Source organism: Martes martes (genome assembly GCF_963455335.1).
Source record: "Martes martes genome assembly, chromosome: 3".
NCBI lineage: Eukaryota > Metazoa > Chordata > Mammalia > Carnivora > Mustelidae > Martes > Martes martes.
The window spans coordinates 194355386-194370845 of record NC_137890.1 but is presented as its reverse complement, the minus strand read 5'-3'; the positions used below and the strand labels follow the sequence as shown (position 1 = coordinate 194370845).

Genomic DNA, 15460 nt, shown 5'->3' with positions numbered 1-15460 from the left:
TTGATAGAAGTTAAAGTCAGTCTCCATTTGAAACGTGCAAATCCAGTGAGTTTGGCTTTGGCCTATCTAATGCTTCTATCTGTAGATGGTGACTTGGGCCTTCTTTTTATCTGCAGACAGAATTGGCTCTGTTTGAAAAGCTATTGCAGCTGCGTTGGATACTGCTGAAAATTCCTAAGTATGACTCAGATGACAAATTATATTTGATAGAGAGTCTAGTGGGATTTGCAGAGAAGAGCTTCAATCCTGAGAATGATTAAGTTAACTGAAGACCCAACAGGGAACTCCTAAACTCCTACAAGATGTTGCATCCAAGCCTCTGTGTCACCTTTGTGGCAAAATTTATAAAGTCATCGCACTGTTCTGGAATGAGTCATTGAGTTAGGTAATGAGATGAATTTCAGTTTTCTATGAATTTTCAAACATAATTACAATAATAATTATGATGGCAAATGAATCTCACTGAAACATAAGTACATAAAGATGTCATTCAAAAGGACATACTGAGAATACTTCAGAAATTTTCACAGTTCAAACACGTATATTAGGGCAGTTTCCAGGAAGTTGTACTTGTTCAAATTTTTGTCAATCTTTGAAAGTACACACACACACACACACGTATATATATAAAAATATATTATATTAAGGTATATATATATTTAAAAGTATACATATATTTAAAAGTGTGTATATATACATATACACACAGGTATATATATAAATACAGACACAGACACACATATAAACACACTCAAACATATGTGAATTCTCCTATACGTCCTAAGATTGGATTCCATCTTTCAGTATAAATTAATGAGTATTTATTTTTAAAAAATTTAATTACAACAATACTGGAAATTACGTGAAGATTAATGTTAAGCCAAAAATCAGAAGAATGGTGTTTTTTAAAAATTGACCATTAACTCTAAAATTTTACTCTTTCTCTTCTCTCTACCATTTCACAATCCTCCATCAGAAGACATACGAAATTAAGTGCCAAGTTTGCATTCACCCAGTTCTTAAATTGCATAAAAATATCTTTACCACAATCAGTGACTAATCCAAGTGGAAAAAAGCTGAAAAAAAAATTGGAAAGTGTGCTATTTAATTCCAATCCCAATGAGTAATTTGGAGAATCATGTAACCTCTTTGAACTTGGGGTAATTTTCAGCTGAAAAATACAAGGACAGAAATGCAGAACCTCAGTAGTACCAGCAACGGATATAAAAAGAATAGATGAGAATAAAGACATTAAGTGTTTCCAAAACGAATACACTGTAGCACGCTTCATTTCACTAAATGTCAAGAAAACGGAAGTCTTCTCTGAGAGTGAAGTTTCTAGGCTAGAGAGAAGGGGATATCAATATAGTTTTATGGAGGGGCGCCTGGGTGGCTCAGTGGGTTAAAGCCTCTGCCTTCGGCTCAGGTCATGATCTCAGGGTCCTGGGATCGAGCCCCTCATCGGGCTCTCCGCTCAGCGGGGAGCCTGCTTCCTCCTCTCTCTCTCTGCCTGCCTCTCTGTCTGCTTGTGATCTCTGTCTGTCAAATAAATAAATAAAATCTTTAAAAAAAAATATATATATATATAGTTTTATGGAAACAAAAAGAAGAAGTCAGTTAATTCTACCTTGTGGATGAAGAGGAAATTAACGAAAGGGGTCTTGAAGAATTGGTCATAGTAAATCACTCACATATCTGTCTGTCATGGCCACTACCAATGTCATTGTCTCAGTCTTGGATCTGTCTATGGTTAGAGATGCCCAAGTTCTTTAACTACAACATGACTTTTTTTCAACCATATTTCTAGCCCGACTGCACACATAGTGGTATTTTTCCAAATTCTTTTAAGGCAACACAACTCTTTGAGTGTGCTTTCACACACGTAAATGAACTAAGTGACCGATTCCTATATGAATAGCAAAGAACATCTGCCTTGTGTTTTACAATTGTATTGTAAATTACCCTATTTTAGGCTGCAATTCTGACATGGATTCAGCATATTTTTAAGTGAATCTTATCGCAGATACATTTTAAAGGGACGTACAGTGATTCGAAAGCATATAGAAAACATCCGTAAAAGATACTGCATCCCCTTCCTTAAAAAAGAAACACACTGAAGCAGTAGAAAGGAGAGGAGGCGTCCTCCCTCCTGTGTTTCTCAGGATGGACACGAGCGATCTTCTTGTTGCTGTTGTAGAGAGCACTGCTGACATTCACTGGCCTACTGAGTTCATCACAGCTGTGCTTCTGTGTCTCTCCCAAGCGGCGCTTTCCACTGAACTGGAAAAGACTGGAATTTTTGGTTGATAATTGGCCACACCCTCGATTTGCCTCATCTTGCCAGTCACTCTCTTTGTGAAAGGAGAGCCACATTAATCAGTGCCGTTGCTGGTGCAGGTGTTTAGATCTGCGGTAAAACTCCCAACGCAATCCAGACGCAAAATGACACGTCTGTGTGAGCTGGTTAACGTCAGGGCAGCCAGGGATGTATAGAAAAGAAGAACAAAACACAACAGAAATGGTACTTGCAATGCCCAAGATAAAGCCCAAAAAGCATTATTTGAAAAATAACCTAATTTTTTACACTGCAAAATAATTCAAATGAAGAAATTCAACAAACTTCACTCTATTGAGCATCTAAAACAATAAGTTAATAAATAGAGATATCTGAATTTTCTATGCAAGTGTCAAAGTCACTGGGAGAAAAATGAATCATATTTCTGGACTAGTTTGAACGCAAGATTTTTTGTTTTGTTTTGTTTTTGTTTTTGAAGTACGGGATGGAGATGATCGGAGACAGAAAGATGTAAGTAACCGTCTTACTCCCCAGCATCTCCACTATGATCCAGTAAGACAGCTTGTTGCTTCTTCTCTTTCATCAAGTGGTGGCTCTCCAATCTAGAATCAGAAGACTCACAAGAGATCGGTCCGACCCATTCTCTTTTCTCGTCATCAGATGACGTCATCCGCACTGGAACATCTCGGTGCCTTTTGTACCTGGGCCTGGGAGACAAGCTCGCCACTCTCCATCCCGACAGAACAGACACCTATAGCTGGAAGTATACACATAATGGGGGAATTAAGTAAACGTTGAGCAACACGAATTGAGAGAAAGAGAGATGAAAGCAAGTTTAAAGAAGGACAGTTTTGGGCTGGGTCTTGGAGCAGTGACTTCCGAGAGCTGGTGTGAGGTGGTGGAGAGGATCTTCTGTGTACAAGCACACGTGGGGGTGGGCGCAGTTGAGTTAATACGGAAAAAATGGGAGAAGTGCAAGTGACGTTGACTAGAATCGACAAGAACTGAAGAGCCCAGGTAGAATATACAGTTGATTGAGGGAAGTGTGGATTGATGATTAAGGTATGAAAAAGTACCGTACTTACTAGAAATATCTTGATCCTGCGGACAAGCGTTTCTCCCTGGCCAAAAGTTTTCAAAGACTCACAAGTGGAATTTGTCTCTCCTTCAAGTAGGACCCAGAAATCACTCCTTAGATCCAGAACTACACTGAGAAGCTATGTTAATGTGGCTTGGAAATGATGCCTATGCACATCTAAATATTCATGCTAGTCTTCATGCCGCTGCAGATAACATAGAACCGCTTCTGGGGCTCTCGATATTCCATGGAAGAGACCCTTCCCCTGCCTGTTTCCCACAAAGCCAAAACACGGAAAAGCTTATTTTTTTCTCTAGAAAATTCTGTCCTGCCTTTCGCAAACAGCATACAAATTTGAAATCTCACAAGAAACCACACTTTGGCTGGCTAAAGGGATGTGTGAGCAATAGAAATGCTATTGATGAGTGTCCAGCTTCGTGCCATTCAAACAGAACTGAGATGCTGAGTCTTTGACATTTGCCTGAAATTGAACTTTTAGGACCCAGAGTGGGTGGATGAGAAGGGACAAACACAGGCTTTTCTTTCAGTTAATCTCTTACCATTCTTATTTAAATTGAGTTAGGGTGGATTCTGGCAAAATCCCAATATAAAGAACTTCCAGGAAGATAAGATTTGCAAATTAGCCCAGCAAGGCCATCCAGCAATTTCTCAAAATCAAGCTGTTGTTAATGTTGTGAAAGTAAAGGAAAAATATATATGTTTCGTTCTCTCATTAAAACACAAGGCAGAGCACTTGGACATCTGTTCTTAAGGTATGCAAACCCGTCTGTAAGTCAAATACGTTACAAACTGGGACACAAACACACACACGCAAACTCCAGATGTGTTCTTTTTCCTACTTTGTGGGTTATGTCTTCTATAAGGGAAAAAGACATATTAATCATTTCTTTTACTGCTAAGGGGATGGGTGCTGCTCTCATATTTCAGAAAGGGGCTGGAAAGTGAGGGAAGCCAAACTTTTTCCTATTTAAGGCCAAAGCAAAGGAATCTCAGTGGCTGAGTTTTATGACGGGCCCGGTGCTGAAGGGCAGGGGACATCTGATGGTGCTACTTTGAACTGCTTTTCTTTTCTCCTTTTTGCACAAAGAGTCTCATGTCTGATATTTAGACATGATGAGCTTTGTGCAAAAGGGGACCTGGTTACTCCTCGCTCTGCTTCATCCCACGGTAATTTTGGCACAGCAGCAAGGTAAGTAGGTCCTGCTTTCAAGAAACTTTCTGGGGTTTTGTCTTTCCTTCTCCTTACAAACAGAGATCAAGGGGAAATTAGCGTCCGTAAAGTTAATTTCCTCTGTAAGCTCCCAACTGGGGAAAATGTAGAACTGAGCGTGATGGTGCTTCTGGTTTTATTTTCCTTTTTTCCACGTTTACTTAGAAAAAATATTGTCATTTTCGTGTTTAAAAGTTTTCTGGTTGCTTAAGGTAAAGATGTTCTTGTATTAACTTGTTTTCGTGTTAGTGGCACTGGAAACTTTGAAATGGCTTTTAAAAAGTTCCTCTCCTGGGCTGTTAACATCTTGGAATGCTTCCCTGGGCAGTCTGGAAGTTATCGGTCTCTTGTAACACTTTTACACTCTCTTTTGTATGCTGGGTTCTTTGTAAGGAGAGAATGTTGAGCACTGTTTTCTCAGTAAAGTAATGCATTTTAAAGACAACATGAATTAAAGGAAATACACATTCTTGGAATTACGGAGTGTGTTTCTGTACAACGGCAACAAGCGGACATCATCGGTGTCCTTTAAATGGACTCGAACTGCTAAAAATGTTTCATCGTCCCTATGTTTATTCTGTTTCAAGCACTTCCATAGTCGGTTAATACATATTTCTAATAGTTTATTGTTAAGGGTCGAGTGTTTTCCACATGTTCTACATTTTAACTGCATTTGCATTAATGAAGAGATATTTAAAAAGCGTTTCCAACAGGAATGTTTGACTTTTCTGCGAACAAGGTAAAAAGATGCTAGTACTCTGACTTTAGAAGAAGGTTGATTTGTTGTGTTTTCTAGTAACTGCAAACAATGGTTTTCATGTTCTAGTTTCCCCCACACCACGCTTGTTTCATTATCTGGTTATGTGCAAATATTTCTTTCAACTCATATGTTTCTCGTAGTCATGAAAATGCCAGACACATTGGAGGAGTACAAACTTTCATAGAAATAAATACTTCAATGTTAAATTTAAAGATGTTAGAAAAAATTATTACGTGTGTATTTCTATTTGTGCAGAATCAAAAATGTTTACATTTAAATTGAGCTTTTACAAACGTGTCTGAAAATAGTTTTTGTTTTCATATAAAATCTTTGATGTCCTTGGAGGTCACATATAAGTGGGGAGGGAAGGGGGGACACCCAATGACATTGCTTCAGTTACAGTCAGCCCGTGGCCACGACAGAAAAGAAACACCCATATTCGTTGTTCCCTTTATTTCCTTTCCCCCTTGTTCCCCTTTTCCCCTCGGCCCCTCCCGCCCGTCTCTCCGCCCCTTCTGGCTCTTTCGGGGCTCCTCCCCTTTTCATTCCTTCCCTCATCACCCCCCTTTCCCAGGCAAGCCCGTGTTTCCTCATCTCTCTCCCTCCTCTTCCTCCATCACACCCTCCCTCACCCCCAGGTGTCCTCCCTGTGCTGCATCTCTTTGCCTTCTTGCCGCCTCCTGCTTTCTTCCCCTAGAACTCTCCCCCCCAGGACTCCCCCCTGCAACTCTCCCTTCCTAGAACTCTCCCCTCCTAGAACTCTCCCCACCTAGAACTCTCCCCCCCCAGAATTCTCCCCTCTCCCTTCCCGTTCTGCCCCTCCCACAACACGCTACAACTCCCAGTCCTGGACGAGGGGGCCAAATGCCTCCCACCACACCCTTACCTCAATAAAGACACTGACCTTTTTTTACAGTTCTTAAGTTCTCCTGATTTCTGGGGGTGGGGGGGTAAGTGGGGGGACAGAGTTGCCATTTATTGGAAAGACTACAAACCTTTGGTGTTTAGTTCAAAAGAGTGACAAAATATTTGTAGTTGCCCGGTGGTTACAATCTTTTATAAGCACTATTGTTGTTATTCTTCTTGATCCAACATTAGAGGGGGAAAAAGGGTTTAATACCTTCATTATTTGTACATCACAGAAGTTCTTTTTATTTTTCTTCATCTTTAACCATAGAAAATAATAAATAGGGGCACCTGGGTCACTCAGTGGGTTAAGCCTCTGCCTTCAGCTCAGGTCATGATCTCAGGGTCCTGGGATCGAGCCCCGCATCGGGCTCTCTGCTCAGCGGGGAGCCTGCTTCCTCCTCTCTCTGCCTGCCTCTCTGCCTAGTTGTAATCTCTGTCAAATAAATAAATAAAATCTTAAAAAAAAAGAAAATAATAAATAGTTATGAAATTTTGCTGATACATTTGTGTGCTTTTAAGCTCAAAAGAAGTTGAGAGGAATTTTGTTCAACTTACTATTTTTGTTTGTCATGAAAAAAAGTTTAAGTGTTTTAAGATGGTATTTCTCGTGTTCCCTATAAATTTTACAAGGAATTTCTGTAGGATTATCTTTGGGGAGGCTACGGAAGGCGACTGAGTACACAGCCCACCATGAACAAACATAGTCACTTCTTGAATATGGGCTTTTTACATGTGTCTTGAGAATCCCGGGGAGAAATAGCACAGTCCCAAGGAACGCTCACTTAAGGCCTACCCGCACAAGGGTTCTGCAGCTTAAAACACGTCCTCACAAAGTACTTGGTCCTTCTACAAATTTCTGAAAGTTCTGTTTAATTCATGCATTGTACTCCACCAATGGGCGGGCGCGGTCTGTGCTGTATTTCCTGGCATTTACCAACGCGCCAGGTCTGAAGCACAAAGACTCGCCACCTGGGGGCTGGGAGAGTCATCCTTTATAGGCCCAGCGCCCACAGAGACCTTACACAGCTGACTCCACGCTTTAGAATGAGATTTACATATAGTACGCGTGTGAATTTTAAATATTAAACACTACTTTTCTAAGGAAATCACTATATTAGTGATGAAATACTGCCCAACTCACATACAGACACACAAACTCATGGTAACAGTATTCAAAGACTGGAAGTGAGCTTGAATGCTGCGGCCATTTTCAAAATTCCACAGGTTAACTCTTCCACATATAACCTGGAACTGTTTGTCTAGTATTTGCCAATATTTTATGGAGTCCTTATCTGACTAAGTACTCGTGCCACGGGGCTATAGCTAGGTGGATAAGTAGGTCGATCCTGTTAGTGATACTGCTTCATTAAGGGCAAGGAGATAAACTTTATTTTAATTAAATGTGTTCTAATGTTTTTGCTTATATTTTGCTACCTTGATAGTTCCACCAGACAATGAACTGCTAGACTTTCGTTGTTCTAGAATTACAAGATAAATAGACTTAAGAGACTCCGTTCGTTTGCTACCACAGGTCATAAGAGTCTATTTCCCATCATACTTCAGGAGACAATTTGAAACCCATCAAGTAGCAGTCAAGTTCCCCGGTCTGTGTTGCCCCCAGAACTAAACGTACCGAATGGAGAAAATATGACATAAAATCACTGAAAGCAACTGTCCCTTCAAGAGGAGAGAATTTATAATTTCTCATGTATTTCAGCGCCAGCATCCCTCAGGCATGTGGGGCTTTAGATGAGATTGTACAACCCGGAACTGACAGTGTTAAGACTAGGACCGAAATTCTGTCAAATCCCAAGTAATTAAAGAACACAAAACAGACATTAAATCTAGAGTATCTGACTTTTCTTATTTTTGTAATTGTTTCTCATTGAAAGGGAATACTAAAAAATTGTCTATTGTCCTAGAAGATATAGCTGCAAATGTGTTTCTCAATGTGAGAAAAGGTAGATTTTTCTCTAACACTCAACTTTGAATTGGTAAATCTACTCTTTAAACCAGACTAACAAAAGTTCCAGTTATGATTTAACCAGAAATTATCTTCAGTTCTGTAATAATATAAATCTTAAGTAAATAAAGTATTGATACAAAATTTTGTGTTTTTCATTTATGATACCTTGCATTTTTTACCACCCACAGAGTATTCAACATCAGATGATCTAAAGACCTATAGTAAATAGTTATTCTGATTAAATTCTGGAATTAAACACCGCACTATCGTAAGCGGAAAGAGCAAAGCCACTGGAACAATTCTGGGGAAGAAGGAAAGACTGTGGTCTTTTAACTAATTCAGATTCCTGGGCTGATGTCTGATCTACAGGTTTATATTAAAAAATCAAGGACCATTGGCTGTGAGTTTTCCTGGAGTAGAGTTGAGACTAACTAAAAGAAAACCCCCTATTCCACACCTACAGTCACTTGCTGGACCTTGACTGGTCACTCAGAGAAGAGTGCCATCTCCTGAAACCTCATGGTTTTCACTGTGGGTGACTGGCACAGAGTTCCCAAGATTTTGCAGCCCAGGCTTTTATTTTGTAGCATCGATGATATCACCGCCTTGAAGTCATTAAAGTGGATTGCTTAGGAGTTAAAGGTTTAAAGATGAAAAATGTTATTGCCTTTGCTGGACATGAAGAACATTTGTAAAGTTTCCAGGTCTGCAATAACTTTCTGGAAACATCTCAGTGGACTGTTTCTTGTAAAACAGTTTTCCCTGGATAAAAGCTCAGTCCCATTGTTTTCCACTCCCCCCCCCCAATAATAATAAATAAAGAAGGAGAGGAAGAAGAAGAAAGGGAGGAGGGAGGTATAGTGTAAAAAAAAAAAATCTAGAGTTTTCAAAGGGGGAAACTTTGCCTGTTTCATATCAAAATGACAACGGAAAAAATGAGATAGCTCCTCCTCCACAAATCATCTGTTAACTGCAGTTTGGGAAGTTGTATTAACCACTAGAATGTCTGTCTGTGCCTAATGAAAACAGAGCAGAAGTGGATTCCTTTCAGATTAACCAATAAAACCCTTGTATTTTCCATGACTGAGGTCAAGAACTGCCATTTAAAATGTAAAATTAATGAACCAAATGAAAAGTTCAAAGAAGATGGCAAAACTTAGAATGCCCAAAAGATCTAAAAAATCGAAGACAAAGGATCTGGAACCTATTAGAAGTTAAATTTGCTTTGAAAACTTGCACTGAGAAATTCCTGTTTCAATGAAATGGCATTGACTTTTCTGAAACTATGCTTCCTATAGTATTTGGTGTGGAGGACGGCAAACAGAGACTATTTCTCAAGTTAATTAGAACCAGAGAAACACTCTTTGGAACCGCATGGTACGTCCGTAATGTTCAAATTTAGAAGGGAAGATTCTAATGAAGTTAGAAGTTCATTAACATGTGTTGTTTAGTAACTGTCTACTAAATCAGTCACTACCCTGTATAGTTAAAATCTTTGAAAATCTGTACCTCAGTGAGACACCCTAAATAAGCTTTTCTCTGTGTTCCATATCTGAGCCTTATCTGTTGGTCGTTGCTGCGGTAGTGTTGCTGTGAGAACAGGCCTCTTTGGATATGGTAAAACGTATGCTGAGTTTCCCAATCACACATTAATCCTGTTGGTGGTCTGGATGTCGTTAGGGTGGCCTTGGAGATATGTCTCTTTTTCATAAGGTCAGGGGAAAATAAACAGAACTCAGCTCCAGATGCTATCTTCTTGTTTTGAGACCAGATAGAAAAAATATTCTGTAGGCGACTCTTATCCCTTAGAAAAACAACCACCAAAAAACCCCACTGTCTTTTCAGACTCCGATTTTAAGCTTGCAGGGCTTAGAAACCCTAATGGGGTAGAGCTTTGAAGTTGGGTTTTAACCCTACCCTGCCCTTGAAACTGCAGAAAGGAATCCGTGGCAGTAGTTAAAGAGTTTCTTATCTCTTTCTTCTTATCTGTAAAATGAAGATGATGGCGCCACGCAACTATAAGGAAGATTGAGTAATATAAGTGTACAAAGGCTTCAGAAGGGTGCCTGCAGCCTAGGAGGTACTCTACCAGTTCTGCCTGGTATCACTCTTACTGTCAGTACAAAATAAAATTGCTGCAGGGAACGAAAGTACTTAGTGACTCAGTGATAAGGAAAGTGACATGTAAAATTTGGTGTTTGCAAACTGTCATAAAACAGTTAGAACATATTTTCTTCAGTATTGCTACAATTTGTCACCTATCAGTTTACATTACAATGCAATTGCTCATTGTTAGGTGTATGATACCTTTAATTCTAATTCTCTAATTATTTTTATTTTTCGCAGGACAATATGTTAATCACCTTAAAGGAAATTTCTAATGGGAGGCATAAAAATCATAGAGCTATAAAGAATAAAACAGGGAAACATCTAGAAATGATTCACAAAGTTTTTGGTTTTGGTTTTTCTGGTGGGGACAAGAATAATCAGCAACCACCTTGTCCATGTAAAACAACATTCTGAAGTCGAAGTTACCCACCTGTATAGTCTGCAGATATTTCCTTGAAGTCCTTTTAGTCAACTCATCTAACCTATTTTAAAATATTCTGATAAATGTAAGCAACAGAAACATATTTAATCAAAATGCATGTTTTCCAAACAGTGTCACTTAAAAGCAAAACATATTTCAGTTGGAAGCTATATACACTCTAAATACTCATACTTAGAAAATGTTCAACTTCCTAAAGAAACAGGAGAGTAATATTATGGTAATTTGCATATCACATCTGCTATTTTTAATTTTCAGATTAAAGAGCACCTTTTCCCAGAAAAGGATTCAGTAAGAAGAGAAGAGAAAAAAATGAAACCTATCACTCAGGCCAAGTTAACAATTTGATTGGATGCTTTGGGACATATTATTTTCACTCCAAAAAGGGAATTAAGACAAACATAATTTACATTATTTTTTAGTCACAACAATAAAATTCTATCAAACCAGCATAAATTAACATTGAAAGTCTGGAAACAAAAACAATGAAAAGGAAAGTGTTATGCATATCTAAAAATATTAGATTATGTTACGTGTTTTTATTTTTCTCTGAGGTTTCAAAACAGAGAGCTGAGAAAGGAAAGCTCACAGTGGATTATGTCATAGAGTAGCTTCATTTTGTTTTATAATGTAGATCCCAGTAAGGACATGATTTAACTAATGCATTGCTTGCATGGCCACAAATACATTGATTTCAGGACTGTACTTTGTAATAAGGAACAGAAACACCAAGTGACATGAGAGGTGGGGCTTAAAATTAATTACGTATTGGAACAGGGAGACTTTGTTTAAGCAATAGCAATAAAGGGAGTAATTAGAAAAGTCTATTTCTTGTCCAGTAGTAACAATGAGATTATTTGCCTTTTATTTAACATTTTTGAATTTCTGAATCCCATTTTCTAAACCATTTCTCAATGCTGCAAGTGGCAAGCTAGAATGCTATCCCTCTTGAGAGCAAAACATTCTTTTTCTTGACTTTCCCATGATTTTCCCACAGATCATTAGGCAGCGGTACCAAAACCGAGGGCCATGAGACAGCTTTGTAAGAGGGTTAGCTTCCAGGGGAACATACTGGCAATCATATCTTGTCATGCACAGAACAAGAAATTAGAGAAAACTGCCTTTCAGCAAAGGTGACTGACTAGAGTGGCAGAGAACAGTCTGACTCTCAATCACTAGTTTCTACAGAAACTGACTTTTCAGGAGAGCCAAACTCCTTTTAAATGGATGTGAAATACGTATGGCAATAAACAACCTGACTTAATTCTTATTTTTCAAGTGTTCCAACTTTTTCTCCCCTAGAACAACATCACTTAAAAGAAAAGACGTACACTAAAGTGACTCACTGTTATACTGAGACCTCTGTGGTTCAAGAGGTACAGTACATAGGTTTTCTAATAAAATTTGGACACAAGAGACTAAGTAACAATTTTCATTTATATAACATTGGGTTGATCCCAACTCTAACAATTTCATTTACAATTCTTTAAAAGTAAATATTGTGCTCATTTAATCTTTTACAGAGCAGATGGAAAACACCATTTCTAGTGATGTGGGGATCCTTTCAATGAGACATAAACAGAGAGGATGAATATACAAAGAAAAGGTTTATGCTAATTTTAGGGCAGATTAGGAACAAAGGAAAGATATTTAAAATATGAAATACTTGACTCTCCCTTTAACTGTTGTTTACCATTTGTCTTTACAAAAGCATCAGTACTCCATAGCTAAGTTTTCTAACACAGGTCGTGTGTTAGATGTGGGAAGACATTCCTGATCCAGAGTCGAAGAGCTGAGGGAATTCTTAGCGTAAATGAGTCCTGCGCTTTCTCCCCTACCTTTACTGAAGTGTGACTGGCAAATAAAGTTGGGTATATTGTAGGTGTACAGCATGATGACTTGATGTACATTTCACATTATGAAATGATTACCACAATCAAGTTAACTAATAGGCACCCCACGGTCTCCTTTGTGTGTGTGTGTGGGGGGGTATAAACACTTAAAATCTACTCTCTTAGCAAATGTCTAGTATACGATGCAGTATTATTACCTGTAACCAATATTTGTACACTAGTGGTATTTTCAAGAAGGCTGGGGAGCCTGAAGTCCACATTATTAATGGAGAAATCTTGAACTAAAAATAATCTGTTGGAAAAAAATGAAAATAATCTGCTGGAACATTTCACATAATGTTAATTTAGAGAAAGTTTTAAAATGTTTCATTTTAAGAATCAGAAGCCAATGCAAAGACTGAAGAATATATTTCATGCAATTTATTAAACTACCTTCCATCTCATTAAAACATTTGGACCTCTTCTGAAAAACAGCAGACTTAGTTCCTAAATATAAAATATCAGTTCTGCTTAGAGAAAAATGAGCTTGGTGCCTCTCCTGTCTTATATTTTTATTGTTCACAACAATGTGAAAAAGACTGGTCTTCTCTTCAGCATATCTTTCCTAACACTGTTTAATTGGCCTACTTCATTTGCATTAGGTAAGCATTCTGGCACTCAGCTTTGATGCTCATTAAGTAGAAAGGAATGCTCCTCTGAAAGCTTAGGCAATGTGTCTTTCCAATATTCTCATATATCTGTTTCAAACATGGAGGAAGAATGAGAATAATTTTTTAAAATAAACAGATTCTTTCCTTCTTAAAACTGCAATAAAACAAACAAACTTTCTTCTATTAGCTGTAGACCACTGTGGGTAATGGTCACACACAGTAAGAACAGACTTTGAAACTTCCAGGGTGGATGGGGGTATTGTGCAAGGCCGTTAATGTTGGATCTGTACACAATAATGGGAAGGACAAATGGATGCCATGTCCCTCTATAGGTTCTGCAATTACCCCTCCTTTGTGACCTTTTGCTAAGCCGGCTAAAGCCTAAACCCAAAGTAGGTAGCTTGAACCTAAGTCATTATTACTGCAGACATGAGATGATATAGCAGTGGGAATTTATGAAGGTGATCTTCATGGCCATATGCAGCCTTTGGACGGAAAAGTGTCAGGACCCACTCAAAGGCTTGGCCATAATGCACCAAAAAGCATGGCTGTTCAACTACTTGCTTCCTCCCAAGCAGGCCTCTTCCAGCGACATTTTAAAGATGTTGGCTCTGAGAAAATAAAATTTCACTGTTTTGCAAAAACATAAATACTGAACAGTACACCATTTGTTGTTTGCAAAAATTTTTGCAGATGTTTAGGAACTTCTTATTTATTTGCTCAGTTATTGGCAAGCTATCATAGTAATCCTCAAGAACTAAAGTTGTATTTAACCACAACCCACAGCTAATGCTGTAAGAATTGAGACCAGGTTTTGTCTTGGCAACCTCTGAGCTGATTCATTGTTAATGCCTGCCGAAACTGGAGTACCTTACATATAATTAGGAAACAAGTTTAAAATTTTGGTTGAAGCAAATTTTTGACCATGTTAAGCCACAAGTACACATGGTCATGATTCATATTTTTCCCTATTATTTTTACTTATTCCTTGCCCATATTTATTTTTTTTTTAAAGTACTATTTATTTTTAGTGATTTGAAACTCTCTTCCTATCCATATGGGCTATACAATACATTATGTCATATCATCCGACCTGCTAATGCCCAGTGGAGCTGGCAGTGATATTCAATACGTACAACGAACTTTGCTAAAGCTTTCCCAGGAATCTGGAAGAGTTTTATGCAGCCAAGAATAGCTATTTTCCCTTGAAATTTCCAATTAGCTTAATAAAATCCAGAAAGTCTTTAGAGTTAGTGACAAAATCATCATTATAGTTTAACGCTCCTATCTACTATGAAAGCAGAGGATAATGATTGCTAGAAAGGCTTGTTTTTAATTACACAATTAATAAATAGATATTTAAGTGCTGTGTGATTTCCATGGGTGTTAAATTCTTACTATAATTGAAATGAAAATTCTTATTGGCCTTAAGGAAAATTTACTGTGGTGTGCCATTTCGAAGCTAATAAACAGATTTAGTATTTTAAGTAATCTCTTACCATTTAGCAAATTATGTGGAGAGAATATGATGTTCTTGATAATTTAGTTTGTGGATTTCTTTTTTTTTTGCATAAGCATGTTTATGAAAACATACAAATTAGTTTAATAAAAGGAAGAACTTATTGGTTTCAACCTATCTCCACTTTGGTTATTGGAAAGTCATGACAGCATAAAAAAATCATATTTCAGCAAAACATAAGATAACATCACACCATCTGACTTACTTTGCAGCTGTTGATGGAGGATGCTCCCATCTTGGTCAGTCCTATGCTGATAGAGACGTCTGGAAGCCAGAACCTTGCCAAATATGCGTCTGTGACTCAGGATCTGTCCTCTGCGATGACATAATATGTGACGATCAAGAATTAGACTGCCCCAACCCAGAAATCCCATTTGGAGAATGTTGCGCAGTGTGCCCCCAGCCTCCAACAACTGTGAGTTTTAAGAAAATCTGTCCATCTTCAAGATTCATATTTTAACACATGAATAGTTCCTATACCACAGGAGCCTGAGAGGGAAAGAAAGTCATGTCTGCCAGTTCTGTTGGTTTTATAAGTAAAAGGTGAACATTCTGGCTTAAACCTAAGGATTAGATGTAATTTGGGATAAGAAATAAATATGCAAATTGGGACACACGTCATGGGAGAGTTGTTCTTATGTCTTATTTAA

General features: G+C 38.2%; 1 protein-coding gene across 1 annotated transcript in view; it reads left to right on the top strand.

The window, feature by feature from the left end:
- Nucleotides 1-4389: 4389 nt before the first annotated feature.
- The window catches only part of COL3A1 (collagen type III alpha 1 chain), a 40087-nt gene continuing 29016 nt past the window's right edge, over nucleotides 4390-15460 (top strand). The window contains exons 1-2 of the mRNA XM_080797951.1: nucleotides 4390-4584; nucleotides 15023-15225. Of these exons, the coding sequence (XP_080654077.1) occupies nucleotides 4506-4584; nucleotides 15023-15225 (282 nt within the window). The 5' untranslated portion in view covers nucleotides 4390-4505. The remainder of the gene's footprint in view (nucleotides 4585-15022; nucleotides 15226-15460) is intronic.